The sequence below is a fragment of the Notolepis coatsorum genome (genome assembly GCF_963971535.1).
Source record: "Notolepis coatsorum genome assembly, chromosome: 13".
NCBI classification, from domain to species: Eukaryota; Metazoa; Chordata; class Actinopteri; order Aulopiformes; family Paralepididae; genus Notolepis; species Notolepis coatsorum.
Genome location: NC_140177.1, coordinates 48,801,531 through 48,823,182, shown reverse-complemented (window position 1 = coordinate 48,823,182; position 21,652 = coordinate 48,801,531). Strand labels below are relative to the sequence as shown.

The window sequence follows — 21,652 nt, the reverse complement described above, 5'->3', positions numbered from 1 at the left end:
TCTTTGCAGGGCTATAACTTTTTAAATTCTATTGCTAGATTGCCATTATTAGGGCCCATTCAATGTCCTATATGTATTGTTCAGGGTGTATGAACGTTAAACTTTTTCATTCACATATTCATACTAAAATATGATCTAAAGTATAAGTATGTTTTCATCTCTTTCTGCAGCTTTCTCCAGAACGTGATTTATAGCCCCAAATGCATTATATTGATGATCAAATACAGTTTGGTAGCGATCGGTGCCAGATGAAAAATTTCAAATGGACGTGCTTCTAGAAGTTTCTACGTATCATCTGATGATGACCGGATGGGCGGGGGATCGTTTATAATTCCGTGGGCAACGTTATACCATTCATCTAATGTGGGTCAAATGTTCATCATAGCAGTTAGTGTCGAACACGGTAATACTACACGCTAAAACTCACCCCAGTCTCCGCGGGCCGTTGGGCGATCAGCGTGGGGTAGACAGTTTTCCATTATGGGATGTCGAAATACCCGGTCCATTTCCAGGTTGTATAATAGTATATACGTCCAAATAACGTTGTTTATTGAGTTAGGGCGAGCAATCTATTATCGAGTGTTTCAAGATGGAGTCGCGGGAGCTATAGAGAGTGGCCGGAAGTAATATGGGTGATCACCACTTCATCCACATGACTTCCTGTTTGGCGCTTCTGCCGATCGGCCACCAGATGGCGCTCTTGAACCGCTAGAGGGTTGAGAGGAGGCCAGCACTGTGTCTCAGGGCTGCGGAGGAAAAATATGATTTCGATCACAGATTTTTGAAATATTGATATTAAAGACGAGTTAGGGTGTCCTCGGCAACTTTAGCATGGCTAGGAAAGATGCCTAAACACGTTTTCGGCACTTAAAGTGTTAACATGCAACGGCCCTCTTGAGGACGATTTACCCACCGGCGCGACGTGCCACTATGCTGACCTCTAGCGGCTCGGGTGTGCATATTAGGGGTCACGCTGGAGCTTTGAACCCGTCGGCGGACAACAAAAGAATTAGAATCCCTCTTAAATGCTCAAAAAGGACATCTTTTCAGAAATCGATAAAAATAGAAAAATTGCCATTTCTAGTGCTTTGACATGTAAGGTATACGTCCCCCAACTTGCTAAACCTAATATGACTTGTAAATACGTTTAATTCTTGCTAGATGGTATGATTGTAATAATCTCCATTTGCGATAAGAACTACATCGCGCCACGAAATGCACATACATGGACGCGCGCACACACAAACAGCGCATAGGTGTTAATCACTGAGTGATCTAATATGCATATTCTTCAGCGCGAGAGGGGGGGGGTTGTGTTTCTCACTGTGTCGTTGATAATATAATCTGAAGAGGTCCTGCATTATTATTATTATCATTCTCGAGAATACACGGGACCCGACGGAACGTTAATTTATGTATTAAAAGTAGTCTAACATGCTTTTCATCCTCGCCCGTGTATATACCCACGTCGCGCTAAAACAACATAACTACTGTATGGCAGAGACAGAGTGAGTGTGTGTACGAGTTATGAGTTATCTCGCAGTTCATTCAAGCGCGCATCACGGTGATGACAGCTCTCTAGAGTAGAAAGGTGCGCTCACAGGGGCGTAGCTGGAGATTCTGGGCCCCATGAAAGAATCAATTTGTGGGCCCCCAATCTATTAAAAAATGTGGGGCCCCCAATCTATAAAAAAATTTGGGGCATTTGCTGGGCCCTTGGAATCATCCTAACCACCTGTCCTACTCCCCTGCACACACACACACACACTCTCTCTCTCTCTCAAACAGAGAAATCAAAAGAAATCAGTACATTACAGAAGGAATTTCTTGTACAGTCTTGTACAGTGGGTGACAATATTGTCACAAGGAAAGATGAAATTACATACCTAGGTTTCATGTCTATCTATATCTCCCTCTCTCTCCCTCCATCTCTCCTCTGTATCTCCCTCTTTCTTTCTCTTCCTCTATATCCCTCTCTCTCCCTCTATCTCTTCTTTCTTTCTTTCTTTCTTTCTTTCTTTCTTTCTTTCTTTCTTTCTTTCTTTCTTTCTTTCTTTCTTTCTTTCTTTTTTTCTTTCTTTCTTTCTTTCTTTCTTTCTTTCTTTCTTTCTTTCTTTCTTTCTTTCTTTCTTTCTTTCTTTCTTTCTTTCTTTCTTTCTCTCTCTTTCTATTATATTACTATTATATATCTATCTAAATATCTAAACCTCTGTCTATCTAGTGTGTGTATGCATGGCATCAAATCAAAGTGTGTGTTGCTGTAGGCCTGCCTGTATTGATCAGTCACACTATACCCCCATTCAGCCGTAATTGTTCCCTGCTGGGCCTTTGTTTCATGGTGTGAATTAGTCATTGACATTGACATCACATTGCATTCTGGGAAGGAGTGTAGTTCGCTTATCATTAGCTGAATTCACTGAATTCTCTTCAGAGGCTCCTGCTGCAAATTGGTAATGACTGTACCAGAATGTTTGATAGGACATTGATTGAAAACTATCGTCTCAAATTTGACAATTGATGGCTTATTTTGAAGGTATGAATCTGTAATTTTACATTATGTAACAAAAAAAAAATAATCTGAGAAGGTGGAGCTAGAAACTCTAGACCTCAGGGGGTTAATAAAATATATAGATAGAATTAAAGCCCTATTTGTTGCCTGTCGATTGTTTCAGCTGACAAGATCCGTTCAGCGGTTCTCGAGTTACATGCCGATATGTGAGGCGTGCGCCAAAGTACACAGCAGACTTAAAAAAAAATTTAATACCACCCTCGACTCCCGAGGCTCTAGCTCCGTCAATCATTTGGCAATCTCGATTTCCAATGATACTCAACGTGGGGATGACCGAATCAGGGATCTAGGTGAAAAGTCATGAGCGAAAACAGGAAGAGAAAAAACCGCGGAATGCATTGGAGTCAATGAGAAAACTGAAACCTGCAGAGCTTTTTTGTTTTTTTTGTTTACCAAAATCGCTCCTAATCACTCATTTCTGAATGGATCTTTATGACCCAGGGTGTTTTTCCAGCCATACACATTATTTTGGATATATACTTTTGGATATTGCAACTACTACAGAAAAACACGAGTAACAAGTCTTTCTACAACTCAAGTTAATACCTATGTTACTCTATTTCATTAGCACTAAAAGTGAATTTCCTTTATTGTATCAGAAACTTCAGAATGTTATCTTTCAAAAGAGACTAGGCTCATGCATGTGCTATACGTATAAAGTATAGTATTTTGGTTTGCAAAAGAAGTATGCAGTCCTCAAGTTCAAGTAAAAAAATTGCCACTTTTCTGCCCGCTTGTCAAGAGGATATATATATTATTATTATTAGTGCTGTCAGGCGATTAAAAAAATGTATCTAATTAATTACAGGATTTGTAATTAATTGATCTAATTAATCGCATTTTAATCGCATAACCATTTTATGCCTGATATTCTATATTCTATAATCATATTTCAAATTGCATGTGTCCAGATGGCAGAATTCAGTACTGTATCTACACAACCTTCTGTTTAATCATCTTCCATCTATTAATTTGCTTAGATCTTTCAGGTCTGGTCAATTTGAGCATGGTGTTATTCACAGTCAAAGATTAAAAAAAAATTTATTGATATTCTCATTTGGTTCATTACAATTGACTCAAAATAAAATGTTCATTCAATCAATCACAGCGCAGATTGATTGATTGAAAATGTTATTAACAGATTGCAGAATGGGTACAATACAGTACGGCTCAATACACACAATTGTTAAGGGGATGCAGACCAGAGAAAGACTTTCGTCTTGTTTACATCAGGTTCCCCCATTTTCAATTCATAATGAATTGTAAGTAAGGGTGCACCTTGCACCGTGCAATCCATTCTTTGTGGATCTAGCCCACAGTATTTCTGACACTGGGAATACATTCCCTGAGATTCATAGATGTCCCTAGAATCAGATACCAAGGACATGCAAATGGACCATATTAAAAAAAAGTCTGTAAATGTGTATTCTACATTCTTATGGAATGAATGAGATACAAAAAACAAATTATACATTTTTTTTGTTTTTGTTTTTGTAATTAATTTTGAGTTAATTTTCATAACGCGATAATTTGCTGTGTAATTAATTAATCTAATTAACGCGATAAACTGACAGCCCTAATTATTATATATATTTTTTGCATTCAACTAAGAGGTCAACTACGGGCACTTTTGATCGATTAGTCGACTATTCGACTAGTCGAGGTCAGCCCTAGTACTTTTTATTCATTGTATGTATATTTCTCATTAGTTCAGGCTCTATTTATTTATTTTCCTATAGGACCACAGTGGGAATAAGTCAAATGACTTTCTGTGGCATCCTTGTACTTTTTATTTACACTTTAAGTACTAAATAAACATCTTTAAAATGTAATCAGACTGCTGGACTCCTTCACATGGTGACTTGCCCCACAAATGTGCTGTCAGCTTCCCAAGCGCGATTGATTGATGATTGGGGGGATTTGGACATTTACAGGGTCCAGTTTCTAATTGCAGCCACCCATAGGTGCTCTTTGAGAGTGGTTTTGAAGGAGGGTAGGGATTCACATTATTTTACGGCTGTGGGGTAGGGCGTTCCACATTATTGTGGCATAATTGCGAAACGTGTTTAGTCCCTTTGTTTGAGCCGAATCTGGGTTGCACATGATTTGTGGAGCTCCCTCTGGTGTTGTGGTCGTGGAATTCACTGACCTTTGGGAAGTATTTCGACATGTACATGGGTATCCCAGTGGTGTAGTCTATCTTGTAGACCAGGCCCATTGCAAGTTTCTGTACTCTGTCGTCTACTCTAAGCCATCCTAGGTTGTCAAAATGTGCAGGGGTAAGATGGGTTTTATGAGTAAGGCCAAGCAGTAGTCTGACCAGATTGTTTTGTGATGTTTGTAGCCTTGTTTTTAGGGCCTTTGAGGTTATTTGGTACCATAAGGTGCAAGCATAGTCGTAGTACCCTTGAATGAGTTCTCCTGTTAGAGTCTTCAAGGTATTATTGTTTACCAGAGAGGAGATCTGGTACAAGAATCTTGTTCGTTGGTTGACTTTTTTTATTGCATTGGTTGCCATTTTGTCACAGGAAATATTTGTCTCTAGGATGAAACCCAGGTAGGTAATTTCATCTTTCCTTGTGACAATAATGTCACCCACTGTAACAGAGAAGCCGTTGGCCTTGCTGAGTTTTCTATTTGATCCAAAGAGAATGGATTCTGTTTTACCCAGGTGTAATGATAGTTTGTTATCAGCGAGCCAGGTGCAGATTCTGCCGAGTTCAGAGCTGAGGGCTTTTTCAACCTGCAACTTGTTAGCTCATCAATCAGAATGGAGTGATTGACAGTGTCGAAGGTCTTTTGGAGGTCCAACATGTCCAATGACCATGCCACAGTATTTGCCCACGTCCACCTCGTGTTTGATGTGGTCGTTCAAATAGAGAAGGCATGTGGACGAACAATGAACACTACACAACAACAACCATCAAACGCACATAGCACACACATCCACACGCACACACTCACTTTAAACAAACACACTGTAGCACCCACTCCCCACACTTTATAGCACACACTCACTTTAAACAAACACACTGTAGCACCCGCTCCCCACACTTTATATTTATTGATGAAGGATTGCACTACAACTCGTACACCTTACTGTAAATTGTACCTAAATTGTACCTCATCCCATTTCTGCATTTCTGCTTTGCACTATATAATATTGTACATTAGTACACTGCATAGTATTGTATATTATATGGTAACTCAGTTACGTCTATTCTGCATCGAACATTGTACATATGTCTATACTGAACACTGTGACCTCATTTTCGACTTCTAATTTACATGCTATACTATGTTATTTGATACTATCTTGTCTAGCACAGTCTCTGGAGCGTAACAGTAAGAAGCATTTTGTATGAAAGTATTCTGTACTTCTGTATGACAACTATTAAAGAAACTTGAAAACTTGAAACTTGAAACTTGTCAGTGGAATGGGATGTTCTGATGCCAGATTGGAATTCGTAGATTCGCTTTTTTCCCCGCAAGGTACTTTTCGACCTGTTCGTAGACATTTTTTTCCATAACTTTCGAGATGGAGGTAAGAATAGAAACAGGGCGGTAGTTGCCTGGGTCTAATTTGCTGCCTTTTTTGTGCAGGGGGGTCACTCTCGCAATTTTGAAGTCCTTGGGGACGTGTCCCTGTTTTATGGAGAGGTTTATTATGTCGGTGATGACTGGGGTGATGGTGGCTGCTGAGTCTCTGAGGAATTTGGAGGGGATATTTGATTTTGATTTTGATTTTATCAGGGATCCCCATTAGCTGGTGCGATAGCAACGAGCTAGTCTTCCTGGGGTCCACACACAAAAAAACACAAAAACAATCACTATTGCAAAAAACTAAATTATTAAAAGTCAGTACACACAATGCATAATGAACCTACTGTAACAATTAATATAGCTAAAATTACATTAGTGTAAAACAAAAACAAAAAATTACTTTACAGTGTTAAAAACAATTTAAAAACAATGTAAGATTCTTTTTAAAAGTGAATCTACTGTAAATGTAGCAGAGGTTCCGAGGCAGGCCATTCCACAGAGTTAATGCTCTAAAAATAAAAGATCTCCCCAGAGCGCTGGTTCTAGGACCTGGCAATTCAAGCTGCCCACTACTAACCTCTAGTGTAATGCTCGTGCACAGTATTACTAAAAACAATCTGATTATGTATAAAAACAGGAGTCTTACTGCTCATGACCAACTTGAACAGCACAAGTATATTAAAAGACAATCTATTTGTCTTTATTGTCTTTATTTGTCTATTTGTCTATATTGTCATGGCCAGTGGCCTTGTTAGGTTGGAGGGCGCTCAGTTTTTTGAACACCTCATCCATTGTTACCATTTCGAGTTTGAAGTCGTCTTTGCGAACCCCTAGGTTTTTGTAGTAGGCTAGGATGTGTTCTACTCCAAAATGCCCAGAGTGGGAGGGTAGTTTATTAACCATGTTGTGGCTATGTTTGTAAATGATAATAGCGATGGTAACAACCTACCTGTACTGCTGCCTTGTGTCACATCTGCCAGCATTGGTTTCCCGCAGTTTAGTTGCCAAGACTCTAATGATATTCAGAAAGAGCACAAAGTTGACCTGAAAAAGAAAATAGATACATTGACACAAAAAGTGTCATTCCAAACCGGATATGTCAACAGGGGATTCAAATGAGAGGAATTGCACACAATGTTTGTGTTGTTCTCTTTCTTCCAGCATAGAAACTGTTGTTTTGTACATGGCAATGGAAGATACCTTGGTTGTATGAGAAATATATATCACATTGTTATATGAGAAATATATCAACAAAAACAATCATTTGGTGTCTTATAATTTTTTTTAACTCACTGTACTCACTGTACTTAGATTGTACCTAGGTTGTACTTTAGATTGTATATTGTATTGTATATTGTATATATGTTATATATTCCTCTATTACTTACTTACTTTTTTTTAACTTTTTTTTTTTTTTACTTTTTACATTTTCTTTAGAAATGTCGCGCTCCCTACCTGTGGAGTAAATGACCCACCATCGTCAGGGGCGACTGCTGTCGAAGCTTTGAAATCCTCGCTTAAGACACATCTTTTCTCTCTCTCCTTCAACCTACCCTGATCTCACCTGGTCGGGGACTGACCCTTAGTTTAATCTGTCTAGTTTAGTTAGGATGTCTGTTATCTGCTCCCATACCTGCTCTGCCTCAACCTATTCTGAGTGGTTCTCCTGCCCTCCGGGGCAAATGGCCCTGAGCCATTGTTTTGTATCTCATCCTGTATTACCAACGCTTGCAGTAGTTCTTAGTTCTATTTACTACTTAATTTCACAATTTCCTTATATACTTTGATTCTACTCTCTCCATGTATGCATATATATATATATATATGCTTTTATATGTATTTATTACTCCAATTCCGCCCACTACAAACACAGGAACTCTCTAACCCCTGTCCCCATCTCTCTGAGTGGTTGTCTCATAGTGTTGGCCAAGGTGGTGGATGTCTCGGGTGTTGGCCAAGATTGCAGTAACTGTTCTACCCCCACATTGGTTATGAGCACCATTGAGGTCATGGATCAGCTTCATACCATCTGCTATCCGACCTACAATGTCTAAAACATGCCTGTTCTAGTTCATTGCTGGGTTAAGTACTTCTATTCTATTCACATATATGCTTACTACATGTATCTATTCTATTCACATATATGCTTACTACATGTATCTATTGCTATGTCCGCCGACCACAAACACGCAAACTGTCTGACGCCTGTCCCCATTTCCCTATCTCTCTGTGAGTGGATGTCTCGTCACATGTTGATGACCAAGGTGGCGGATGTCCCGTGGTGATGGCCAAGATGATTATATTATCCTATTTTCATACTAGCGCTCGCTTCTCTATGCTTTCTCTTTTGTTGTTGTTGTTGTTGTTGTTGTTGTTGTTGTTGTTGTTGTTGTTGTTGTTGTTGTTGTTGTTCTTAGCTCTATTCTATTTAAATCTGTCAAAAATGTTCTTATATATGCCAGTTGCTATTGCATGTAGGCCTACATATTTGTGTTTTATTACACGTATATGTACATACATACAAACAATTTCGCCTGTTTTATTCTCTACCCATCGATCATCCATAGCAACACTACTATCACCGACATCCAAGAAGGGGGATCCCCCCCTTGAACGGCCCTTCTAAGGTTTCTCTATGGTAAACACTATGGTTTAACACAGCAGGGGCACTGCAGTGACTTACCACTATAGCTGTAAGGATAGGTATCTGAAATATCCATTTCAAATTTCCGGCACTTAGGTCCCAACACCTGCAATGGATAAAACAATAAAGATTCAACAATTTGATGAACAGTACATCAAATAAAGATCAAGCTGCTGGACTTACACACACCAGACGTCCACCAGGTATAAAGATCATGCTGGACATACACACACTAGCCGCCCACCAGGTTCATTTCTGATCGTATCTAATTTCACTATTTCTGATTTTCTTTTCTTCAGAAGACATTTCAGATTGATCTCAAATATTTGGAAAGACATCTCAGTTGAAACTATTCAGATACTCATGGAAGGACATCCCTGTGACAAGGATGACAATGAGAATTCCAAGTGCACCAATTGACCTATCTCAAGCCTGCCCTCTTTTCTTGATCCTCCAATCACAACTATAGCATCCCTGGAAGCAATTACCAATAATATGTCAGATTGATTCAGCATATGATCATTATACTGTTAAGACTTCAATTCAGGAAACTACAGGGATATAATTATGGGGGGAAAAAATATATATAATAATAATAATAATAATAATAATAATAATAATAATAATAATAATAATAATAATAATAATAATAATAATAATAGAAATTCTAATGATTGTTCCTGAGTCTAATCAATTTCTTTTTTCTTCTTATAATGAAAATATCAGATATATGTCTCAAATGAAAACGCACACCAGTATAAACACACAACCATGGCAATTTGACAGCACCAAGTAATCATAACCTATATAATTATTATCAACAGAGGTTACTCACTCTGTGTCTGCCAGCGTGGCACGAACACTTGCCCAAACCGTCACGAACATGGCTGGGACGCCTGGAAGATATACAACACGGAAACATTAACCCTTTCACTGCCACACTACCAAACGGTTAACCCTTTCACTGTGACAATACAGAAGGTTAACCCTTTTCACTGCCACGTGACAAGTAAGTAAGTAAGTAAGTAAGTAAGTAAGTAAGTAAACTTTATTTGTATAGCACCTTTCACAGATAAAATCACAAACTGCTTCACAGAAGTAAAACATAGCAACAGTTCAAGAATCAAGAATCAAGGGCAGCTGGGTGGCGCAGTGGACATTGCGCTCGTCACCAACGCAAGAGACACCGGTATCGAATCCGGCTGTCAGAGTTGCCTCCGTCATACTGACTCAATTGGCAGAGCCAGCGGGAGGGGAGTCGATGGGTGGTAGGCTGATCGTTGTAAACAGCGACTCCTACAGGTCGGTCAGGGTGCCTGCACAGCAAAGACAGGAAATGGCGGGGGCAGTGTGAGCCTCCCACACGTTACACCTCGCCAATGAGAGTCCGCGCTGGCAGGTGAAAAGATGTGACTGGCTGCCTCCACATGTATCGGAGGGGACATGTGATGGGCTTCTATCCTCCCTACGACCGGCCAGTGGAGGGCACATGCAAGCAACGATCAGGGGAGGGGAGGAAGAATTGGGATGGGAGAAAAACCACAGAAAAAGGAGGAGAAAAAGTAGATAAAAAAAAAATAATCAAGAATCAAGAGGTGTATTTGTCACATACATACCAGGGCATACAGTGAAATGCGGGTGGTCATGCCCGCATTGATTGTGCAAAATACAATAATAAAAATAGGCACAAAAAAAAAAAAAAAAAAAAATAGGTAAGACACAAGATATGCATGGTAAAAAAAAGACATGCTAAGTTCCTGAGAAACTGGTTCCTATATACACTACTATACAATATACAATTTACAATTTTAACTCTTAATGTATCTAAACTATATTATACTATACAGTACCTCCTTCCTTTAAAGTGACTCTCTATTTTTTAAAGTGACTTTTTGTTTAAAGTGATTGTTTTAGCGGTTGCCACATGAATGTTGTGTGTGTGTGTGTGTGTGTGTGTGTGTGTGTGTGTGTGTGTGTGTGTGTGTGTGTGTGTGTGTGTCTGTGTGTGCTCATGTGTACTTGTGAGTGGAGAGTTCAGTGTTCAGTGTTCTGATGGCCTGGGGGAAGAAGCTGAGCCGGAGTCTCTCTGTTCTTGCAGCGTGTGACCGTAGGCGCTTGCCTGATCGCAGCAGCTTGAACAGGCTATTATTGGGGTGGTGGCGGTCTTTCATAATTCTGCAGGCTCTGGATTTGCACCTCCTGTTATATAAGTCCTGCAGGGGTGGTAGTGCAATACCCGTAGTACCCTCTTCTGAGCGCACCACTCTCTGGAGTGCCTTCCTGTCCTGTGCTGTTACCAAACCAGGCAGTGATGTTTCCAGTCAGAATGCTCTCTACAGCCCCGGAATAGAAGGAGTGGAGTATCTTCCCCGATACTCTGAACTTCCTTAGCTGTCTCAGGTGATAGAGGCACTGTTTCGCCTTTTTCACCACATAATCTATGTGTGTAGACCATGTCAGGTCCTCTGTGATGTGGACTCCCAGGTACTTGAAACTGCTCACCCTGTCCACGATAGCCCCGTTTATCCACAGTGGTGTGTGTGTCCCCTGCTGTATTCTCCTAAAATCCACAATCAGCTCTTTGGTTTTACCAATGTTCAGGAGTAGGCTGTTATCCCGGCACCAGCGTGCCAGTTCATCAATCTCCTCCCGATAGGCCTTCTCGTCATTGTTAGAGATCAGCCCCACCACCACCGTGTCGTCCGCAAACTTCACTATGGAGTTGGAGCTAAACCTGGCCACAGTCATGTGTGTACAGTGGGCTTGGGCCGTATAACTTTTTTCATACCGTTATACAATGATTATATAATACCCCGGTGTACGGTATTGAACGGTATGGGTCGGCAACCCGTGTTACCAAGTAAACAAATCGCGGAGATGGCCAGTTAGCCCGCAGCATCCGAGTGCTACTATCATTAGCTCTCAGAATGGAGCCACTAGCCAGAAGCCTGCAGCATCCTAGTGATACTAACGTTAACTCTCAGAATGGTAGCCAGGAGCCCCGCAGCACCCTAGTACTAGTAACGTTAGTATTGTGTATTCAAAAACACAACGTAACGTTTTACCGTTTATTTGCTTGTTCCACCAGTCCACAACAACACACACTCTCGTTACCACAACGTTTTACGGTATTTTCACAGCACTGTCGCAACATTACCGTAAAGCGTGACCACCGTTGTGATACACATACACAACAGTTAGCTCTCAGAACAGCCAGTTAGCCCGCAGCACCAGGCAGCAACGGTAAGCGTGTCTCGACTCTCATTTAATTTCCAGTGAAGCGGGGTTTTCCCTCCTCCTCCTGTGTATAGACAACCAGCTCTGCGGCTCGCTGCCTCGCTCCACTAGTGACTCGAGGACTGGTCTCGCCCTCTGCTGGCGCGTGTGTGCAGTGCACTACAACCAACCACTGTTAAAACTCCGTTTCACTGTAATATAAACTGAAATGGATCTGTGATTTTGACGGTATTGATTTTCAATACCGTCGGTAGGCCTGCCACGATAACAAATTTTGCTGGGCGATTAATTGCCCCCGAAAATATCGCGATAAGCGATATTATTGCGACCGGTTAAAAAAAAATTTGAGAAATTTATTTCCCAAAACTTTTATTTTGAAGCCCACCGCTCCGTCTTTTCCGGTTTAAGACTTTTATTTTGAAGCCCACCGACCGGACCGGAAGTATTGTTGCGATTATCCTAGCCGACAACTTGTCTCGTCTGGTTGTGTTTTTTAGTTTTAACGTTAGCTACTAACGTTAGATGCAGCTACTACAGGCAATCAACGATGAGGAGGACGCGTCAAAGCCGTATATAATAGAATAGCTGTGGTGCGTAGGCACTGCAGCACGACTCGAAAACGACCCGTTATAATAAATTAATTCATGTTTAACTTGTCCCCGTCTCCAGTGCTTTGACTAGCCCCACCCGTTCATTGTAAACAATGATGCATGTAATTGTATTAACGTTATTCTGTGTTATTCTAACGTTACACTACAAATAACGCTACTTGGTTAAAAGGAGCAACACTATTGAGAAATGTAGGTAAGCTAAATATGTGGCGTTGCTACTGCCCCACGGAGCTCCCGTGCTGTGCTCTGTAGTAACGCCAGCGGCCAACCCACACGGAGAGTGACTGACAAGGGGCACTGGTTCCACCTCATTAAAACAAACGCGCAAATAGCAATTAATCGCGCCCGTCAAAATCATTGCATTCATTTTAATTATCGCGGCAATTAATCGATTTATTGCTTATCGCGGCAGGCCTAACCGTCGGTATCTCTAAATACCCCGGTATACCTTAATACCGTCATACCGCCCATGCCTAGTGTACAGTGAATACAGCAGGGGGCTCAGAACGCAGCCATGGGGGGACCCGATACTCAGGGTGATTTTGCTGGAGGTATGACCCCCCCCACCCTGACCGCCTGGGGCCTGTCACTTAGAAAGTCCAGGATCCAGGCGCTCATGGCGGAGCTCAGACCCAGATCGATCAGCTTGTCAACCAGTCTGGTGGGGACTATGGTGTTGAAAGCTGAACTATAGCCAATGAACAGCAATCTCACATAGCCCCCCTTCTGACTGTCAAGTTGAGATAGTGTGTTGTGTAGTACTTGGGAGACCGCATCGTCAGTGGACATGTTTGTCCTGTATGCAAACTGCAATGGGTCCATGTTACTGGGGACAAAGGCACAGATGTAATCATTGACCTCCAAAGAGTTGCTGACTTATTTTCTCCCTTCATATTTTGCGATGCAACATGATGCATTTCCAAAAGAAAAATCTCCATACTGTATGTTCTAGAGATGCTTGCAGTGACAACACTGGGCAGAACAGCATCCACATTGTATGCGCTGTGCTTATGTATTAATCACGCACAGTGTGTACAATGCAGGAACTGTAAAGCCCCCATTTCTTTAAAACCCCCCATGTTATATTGTTTTTTATATAGTGTAGTTTCCCCCAACGGCTTCTACAGATGCAGCCATTAGTCTTACTAACCATTTTGCCGTGACGAGCGCACGGTGGTCTAACGGCATGGGAATTAATTAGGAAACCAGGTTTTTGTTCTGTTATATGCCCGCCAGGAGGCACAAAGTATGTTAACTTCATTAGACGGACGCTACAACGTCCTATGTCTACAGACTGTATGAATTAATATTTCTGAATTAAAGAATGAATAAGTAAAACGTGTCAAATCAGCAGTCAAAGTGTATATTAAAACGTGTCAAATCTAACTTCATTAGACGGCCGACACACGGCTCTGTGTCCATTCATTTCATCAGAAGAAAGTTAGTGTAATGCTTTTTGGTAACAATAAGTTTGTTTAAACATGCAATGTTGCTGAATAAAATAATTAAACAGTTAAATCCTGTCAAATCAGCAGTCAATGTGTATATTTTCAGCATTTTCACGTTTGTTTACCAACGATTTTGTTTATTGGTGTACTATAAGATGAAAATATTCAAACTGTGTTTTGTGTGTGAGACCGTGGCACAGCGGCAATATCCCTGTCTCCGAAACACTACGGCTTGCCAAAAACCTGGTTTGAATCCTGTTTTTTTAGGGATGTCCGATATTATCGGCCTACCGATATTAGCATTATGTGATATCGGAAAATATCGGTATCGGTTTTAAAATATATATATATATATTTTTTTAGGGATGTCCGATATTATCGGTCGATATTGGCATTCAAATGTGATATCGGAAAATATCGGTATCGGTTTTCAAAAAATAAAAATATATATATATATATATTTTTTTACATTTCTATAACCTTATTTACCCAGGCAAGCAAGTAAGAACAAATTCTGATTTTATTTATTGTCAAAAGTATGCATAATGTTGTGTTAATTCCACAACAAGAGATATGTAATGTTAATTACCTGAAATTATTCAGTTTTTTGGGGGGGAAACCCTGCATATATCGGTATCGGTTGATATCGGTATCGGAAATTAAGAGTTGGACAATATCGGTATAGGTAAAAAAGCCAATATCGAGCATCCCAATTTTTTTTTACATTTCTATAACCTTTATTTACCCAGGCAAGCAAGTAAGAACAAATTCTGATTTTATTTATTGTCAAAAGTATGCACAATGTTGTGTTAATTCCACAACAAGAGATATGTAATGTTAATTACCTGAAATTATTCAGTTTTTTGGGGGGGAAACCCTGCATATATCGGTATCGGTTGATATCGGTATCGGAAATTAAGAGTTGGACAATATCGGTATAGGTAAAAAAGCCAATATCGAGCATCCCAATTTTTTTTTACATTTCTATAACCTTTATTTACCCAGGCAAGCAAGTAAGAACAAATTCTGATTTTATTTATTGTCAAAAGTATGCACAATGTTGTGTTAATTCCACAACAAGAGATATGTAATGTTAATTACCTGAAATTATTCCGTTTTTTTGGGGGGGAAACCCTGCATATATCGGTATCAGTTGATATCGGAAATTAAGAGTTGGACAATATCGGTATATCGATATCGGTAAAAAAGCCAATATCGAGCATCCCTAGTTTTTTTATATATATATATATAATTCATTTATAAAAATGAAATGGTGTTCTGCCAATGTAATGTCAACTGGATAACGTTAGCTTTGTTTGCAAACGTTAGTTAACATTCGCTATCTATAACGTTAGCCAGTTTTTGAATTTCAAATGTACCCACCGTACAATATGGGTTTCACACAGCGAGGCGCTGGGGTCTGGAAGCTCGGAGTTGCTAATAAACAGTTTAAATCATTGTTACAAAACGAGTGGTACTCAGAGTGAGCCATGTATTTCCGCCGTTGGTGTCACAGCGCATGCGCAGCTCTGTGATGCCGCGTTCACGTTACATGAGAAGAAGCGGAAGAACCAGCTTCCGACTGGGAAAAACCATTCACGTCAGCCTCCTAGTGGTAATTCCTACTAGGACATATGGGATTTTTTTTTATAGACCCCGATATCTCCCACTTCGCGTCACGAATTGCGGAAGTATGGATGTGGGCGTTTCATCGAGTCAACGCGTGAAGGCTTCCTAGTTGTAGCAACGAGATGTCCTCTGGTTCTTCCGCTTCTTCCCTCAAATAGATTCGCTATCAGCTCTATCTTTAATCTTTCAAAATGTTCAGTTGCTATCGCTATCAGCTCTATCTTTAATCTTTCAAAATGTTCAGTTGCTATTGCATGCACTCATCTGTGTTTCACTACACACTTGAGTGCATGCTTACCAACTGTTAGTCTGCAACACTACTATCACCGACATCTAAGAAGGGAGATCCCCCCTTGAATGGCCCTTCTAAGGTTTCTCTCCTCCACACTGCCTGTGGAGCATTTTTCCCTATTGTTAGGTTTTAGTGAGTTTTTCCTTACCTTTGCGTGGGGTATGTCTGGGAGTGCTTGCATTCGTTCATTTATTTGCATTTATTTTTAATTTGTTGGACCTTATGGTGTTCTTGTTCTGTTCTTGACTTATTGTTATGTTTCTTCTTGACTTGTTTAAATGTTTCTTCTTGACTTGTTTAAAGAAGACGTGTACGGCCCATGGGGACATTAACGTGTGTTGTCGGGCCTTACAAATACATTTGATTTGATTTGATTCCCACGTAATGTGAACGCGGCATCACAGAGCTGCGCATGCACTGTGACACCAACGGCGGAAATACATGGCTCGCTCTGAGTACCACTCGTTTTGTAACAATGATTTAAACTGTTTATTAGCAACTCCGAGCTTCCAGACCCCAGCGCCTCGCTGTGTGAAACCCATATTGTACGTTGGGTACATTTGAAATTCATATCTGATATATTTTTGACCCACCCGAGCTGGGAAGTAGTGCTTGGTGCTCCAAACGAGCCTGGTATTAAAAAGCCAGCCCCTGGCTTGCACATCGCAGTCACGTAAGGGGCTAGTTCTCCCCGTGCTCGCAAGGGTTTCCCCTCCCGATAAGATACACGCACCCAATGGAAAAACATGCACAACAGATCGCTAACACTGACGAAGACGAACAGGAGCATTTGGATTGGTCCCCGGGCGCGGCACAAGCTGCAGCCCTCGTCTGCTCCCGGCTGCCCTTGGGGGGAAGGACGACGGAATGGGAAGTGCAGAGAACATTTCATTCAGCGACTCAGTGCATGTGTGTGTGTGTTCCTGTGGGTCGGCCATCACATGTGTGCGTGTTAAAAAATCTGCATGACAAATAAAGACTTCTTCTTCTTCTTCTTCTTCTTCTTCCTTTGTTCCGGTTCTTAAAATAACAACAATGCATTTGACAGCTTTGGATTTTACTTTTCTCTTTCTCTGATTTTTACACAGGAATCACACTAACCACATTCAGATTGTTTAATTTGCCACATGTTCATGTACAGGGGAACAGGAGAGTGACATTCTTAGGTTTTGGCTCCTTGACCATATACAGCAGCAATAGCATTTACTTAAAATAAAATAAGGCAGAAAATGTAATTGAATACACTGAGGCAATAGAGGTAGCATAAAGTAACAACAAAAATAACAATTGAGTAGCATTGCAATGTAATGCAATATATAACGCTGTATAAAATATTTAAAATATATATATAGTACAGTGATAATGGTGTGGTTATGGTGTGTGTAAGGTGCAGTGTGTAGAGTTTCTTGCTGTGTGTGTGCAGTATGTATTGATTGGCAAATGGCTCCATTTATATAGCGCTTTTATCCAAAGCTCTTTACAACTTATGCCTCACATTCACTCACACACCGACGGCGGTGTGCAAGGTGCCAACCTGCTCATCAGGAGCAGTTAGGGGTTAAGTGTCTTGCTCAAGGACACTTTGACACGCTGCCAGGAGGAGCTGTAATCGAACAAGGAACTGCTGATTACCAGATGACCGCTCTACCTCCTGAGCCACTGTCACCCTGATTGTGATGCGTTGTTTGTGTGTGTGATAGTGTGAGCATAGTTCCCTCTGTGTGTGTGAGTTTGTGTGTGGATGAGTGTGTGCGTGTGTGTGTGTGTGTGTGTGTGTGTGTGTGTGTGTGTGTGTGTGTGTGTGTGTGTGTGTGTGTGTGTGTGTGTGTGTGTGTGTGTGTGTGTGTCTGTGTGTGTGTGTGAGTAGTGGGAACATCATGTTCAACAAGACTTAACAACACATAAACAACACACAACCACAAGGTGCTGATCAGTATAATGATCAGAACATCAGGAACATCATGCAGTTTAATGGAATTGAACTTGGTAATCTACACAGAGAAGTATGCAAATGAGCTCCCCGGTGAGAGGTAAGTGAGTGGAACTCACCCCATCCAATCAGTGTGAACCCCCACAGATACTTCCTGTCAGAGAAGAAGGTCATGAAGATGAGGCTGTGGAGATATAGTCCCTCCACCAGGATCCAGTAGTAATTGGTAGCCAGGAAGTACAGGAAGAGGGTGACAGCTGCCTTGCAGCCAATCTGAGTAAACATACAACAGACGACAGACGGTGAGCTTGAAATTCTAAAAGCTAGATCCACAAAGAATGGATTGCACGGTGCTAGTTGCACCCTACTTACAATTCATTATGAATTGAAAATGGGGGACCCTGGTGTGAACAAGACGAAAGTCTTTCTCTGGTCTGCATCCCCTTAACAATTGTGTGTATTGAGCCATACTGTATTCTACCCATTCTACAATCTGTTAATAAAAGTTTCAATCAATCAAATTTGATTGATTGAAAATCCTCCCTACAACCGGCACATGCAAGCAACGTTCAAGACAGGGGAGCGGAGAATTGGCACGGCTAAATTGGGATGGGAAAAAAAATAGAAAAAGAGGAGAAAAAGTGGATACAAAAAATTAAATAAGAATAAGACATAGAATGAGACATAACAGGTATAATGTACATAAAGTTTACAAAAAGCATGGTAAAGACATGCTAAGGTCCTGCGATAGTGCAATACAGTGATATCTACGGATGAGGCACTGGGTCTTATGTACACTACTATACAATACTATACAATATACAGTTATACTATCCTTATGCTATCTTGCTATATCCATCTATTTACTATACAAGAACCACTCCCGTTCTTTTTTTTTTAAAGTGACCTTTTCATTGTGTAAAAAGTGACCGTTGAGTGTGTGCATGTGCAGTCTGTGTGTTCGTGCTAAAGTGTCTGTTTGTGTGAGCGTTTACAGTATGTGTGTTGTGTGTGTGCTTGTGTGTGGAGAGTTCAGTGTTCAAGACTCTGATGGCCTGGGGGAAGAAGCTGAGCCGAAGTCTCTCTGTCCTAGTTGCTGGTGTGCGCAGGCGTTTGCCTGACCGCAGCAGCTTGAACAGGCTGTTGTTGGGGTGGTGAGGGTCTTTCATTATTCTGCAGGGTCTGGATTTGCACCTCTTGTTATATAAGACCTGCAGGGGTGGTAGTGCAATACCCGTAGTACGCTCAGCTGAGCGCACCATTCTCTGTAGGGCCTTCTTGTCCTGTGCCTTGCTGTTTCCATACCAGGCAGTGATGTCTCCAGTCAAGATGCTCTCTACAGCTCCAGAGTAGAAGGACTGGATTATCTTCACTGATACTCTGAACTTCCTTAACTGTCTCAGGTGGTAGAGGCGCTGCTTCACCTTTTTACGACTGAGTCTATGTGTGTTGTCCATGTCAGGTCCTCAGATGTGGACCCCCAGGTACTTAAAGCTGCTCACCCTGTCCACGGTAGCCCCATTTATCCACAGTGGCGTGTGTGTCCCCTGCTGTGTTCTCCTAAAATCCACGATCAGCTCCTTGGTTTTACCAATGTTCAGGAGCAGGCTGTTGTCCTGACACCAGCGTGCCAGTACATCAACCTCCTCCCGGTAGGCCTTCTCGTCGTTGTCAGATATCAGCCCCACCACCACTGTGTCGTCCGCAAACTTCACTATGGAGTTGGAGCTGAACCTGGTCACACAGTCATGCGTGTAGAGTGAATACAGCAGGGGGCTCAGAACACAGCCCTGGGGGGACCCGATACTCAGGGTGATGGTGTTGGAGGTCTGACCCCCCACCCTGACCGCCTGAGGCCTTTCACTCAGAAAGTCCAGTATCCAGGCGCTCAGAGCGGAGCTCAGACCCAGCTCGATCAGCTTGTCCACCAGTCTGGTGGGGACTATGGTGTTGAACGCTGAGCTATAGTCAATGAACAACAGTCTCACATAGCCCCCCTTCTGGCTGTCTAGGTGAGAGAGGATGTGTGTAGTACCTGAGAGACCGCATCGTCAGTCGACCTGTTTGACCTGTATGCAAATTGCAAAGGGTCCATATCACTGGGGAGGGAGGCACAAATGTAATCCCAATGGTGGAACTCACTGGGCTTAAGAGATGAAATGATACATCATGTTTAAAGCCATATAATTTTAACTGTTTACTATTTAAAAAAAAAATATTAAAGATTCAATGACTAGTTCGCCAGAAACGGCGTTGAGGCGAAACGTTACTAAGCGCTCAACTTACCCAAATCTGGTGCGGGCTGTTCCATGTTGTTATGCGGCAGAAATATTGGACACGCCTCGCTGTTGGGAAGAGAACCAGACTTGCTCCGTGCATGACACTTCCTCGTTGGCGCGCGCCGGCGATGGGGGGCTTGTATTTCGGCGTATGGCGCGCTGTCGACTGCGCGGTCTGGTTCGTATCTGGTTCTGTCTCAGAAAATCCACTCGCCCCCCCCCCACCACCACCCCAAACGATGTCTCCGGCGTTTCAATCACTAGCTGCCCGGTACAGCATATCTCACCTCCCTTGAATTGTGGCAAAGTTATCTGTGGAGCGATTACGCCACCATGCGTTTTACATCGGTAACAGCACATCCTGACCTAGATAGGGTCCTTAGCTCATGGAATATGCAAGGATTTGGTAGATATATCGAGAATTGAACGAATAAGAGCATATTTAAAAATGGTTAAAAATGCCGTTTTAACATTGGAGCGGACGGAGAGTAGAAAAAGGGACCAGGGGTAAACAAGGCAGTAAATACTGTAACTATTTTTCTAGAGTGTTTCATGTTATAAGCTTTTAAGACAATGAACATATATGTAAAATTAAGATATTTACCCAATTTCATGAAATAATAATAAACACAGACACCGCTGTGCTCACACACACTCAAAATATCTCAAAAAAGTAGAAAACATGACCAGGGGTACACAAGGGTTAACCAGCCTCTCAAAACATTTCATGACCACAGAGGTGAGTGCCACTGGTCTGTACTCATTAAGACCTGCTGGGGAGGAGTTTTTTGGTACCAGGATTATAGTGGACACCTTGAAGCAGGCAGGGACCACGGACTTAGCCAGGAATAGATTGAATATGGTGGTGAACACTGGGGCTAGCTGGTTAGCACAGGACTTAAGTATCTGTCCTGTTATCCCATCTGGGCCAGCTGCTTTCCGGGTGTTCACCCGCATAAATGCTCTTCTCACACTGTGTTCCGTCAATGAGAGAGTGCCCCCCCCCCCCCCCGCGGATGTACCGTGAGTCACTGTTGTAGAATTGTGCATCTAAGCATCAACAACATCGTAACCTGGGTACCTAAATCTTTACACCTTTTCTTTCTCTTTCCTTTCTTAAAACGTCACACAAACAGGGAAAAGCCTGGCAGCTCTCTGTTCAGGTGAAAGCCTGGTAAAAGCTTGGTGTGTCTGTTCAGACAAAGCATGGTGAGTGTGAGGTTTTTGTCCTTTGCTCACTTACTCGCTCTGTTCCTTTAAGCCTACTCGCTCTTTTTCCATTTGTTTTCTGTTAATCATTTCATTCCCCTATTCACACGCTTCTTCCCAGAGACGTCGTTGATTGGTTCTCCCCCGTCCACACGCTTATCAATCACATCCCTCAGCTGTCACTGCTTGTCAATTAAGCATTCCCGTATTATTTATACCCTGTTTCCCCATTCAAGTTTTGTTGGATCGTTTTGATATTTC

General features: G+C 41.7%; 1 protein-coding gene across 1 annotated transcript in view; it reads right to left on the bottom strand.

The window, feature by feature from the left end:
- pth1r (parathyroid hormone 1 receptor) overlaps window positions 1-21,652 on the bottom strand; it is a 206,551-nt gene that overhangs the window by 6,798 nt on the left and 178,101 nt on the right. Inside the window, exons 7-10 of the mRNA XM_084328002.1 lie at window positions 18,023-18,176; window positions 9,592-9,652; window positions 8,796-8,862; window positions 7,062-7,156 (exon numbers count right to left, since the gene is read on the bottom strand). Coding sequence (XP_084184128.1) covers window positions 7,062-7,156; window positions 8,796-8,862; window positions 9,592-9,652; window positions 18,023-18,176 — 377 coding nt within the window. The remainder of the gene's footprint in view (window positions 1-7,061; window positions 7,157-8,795; window positions 8,863-9,591; window positions 9,653-18,022; window positions 18,177-21,652) is intronic.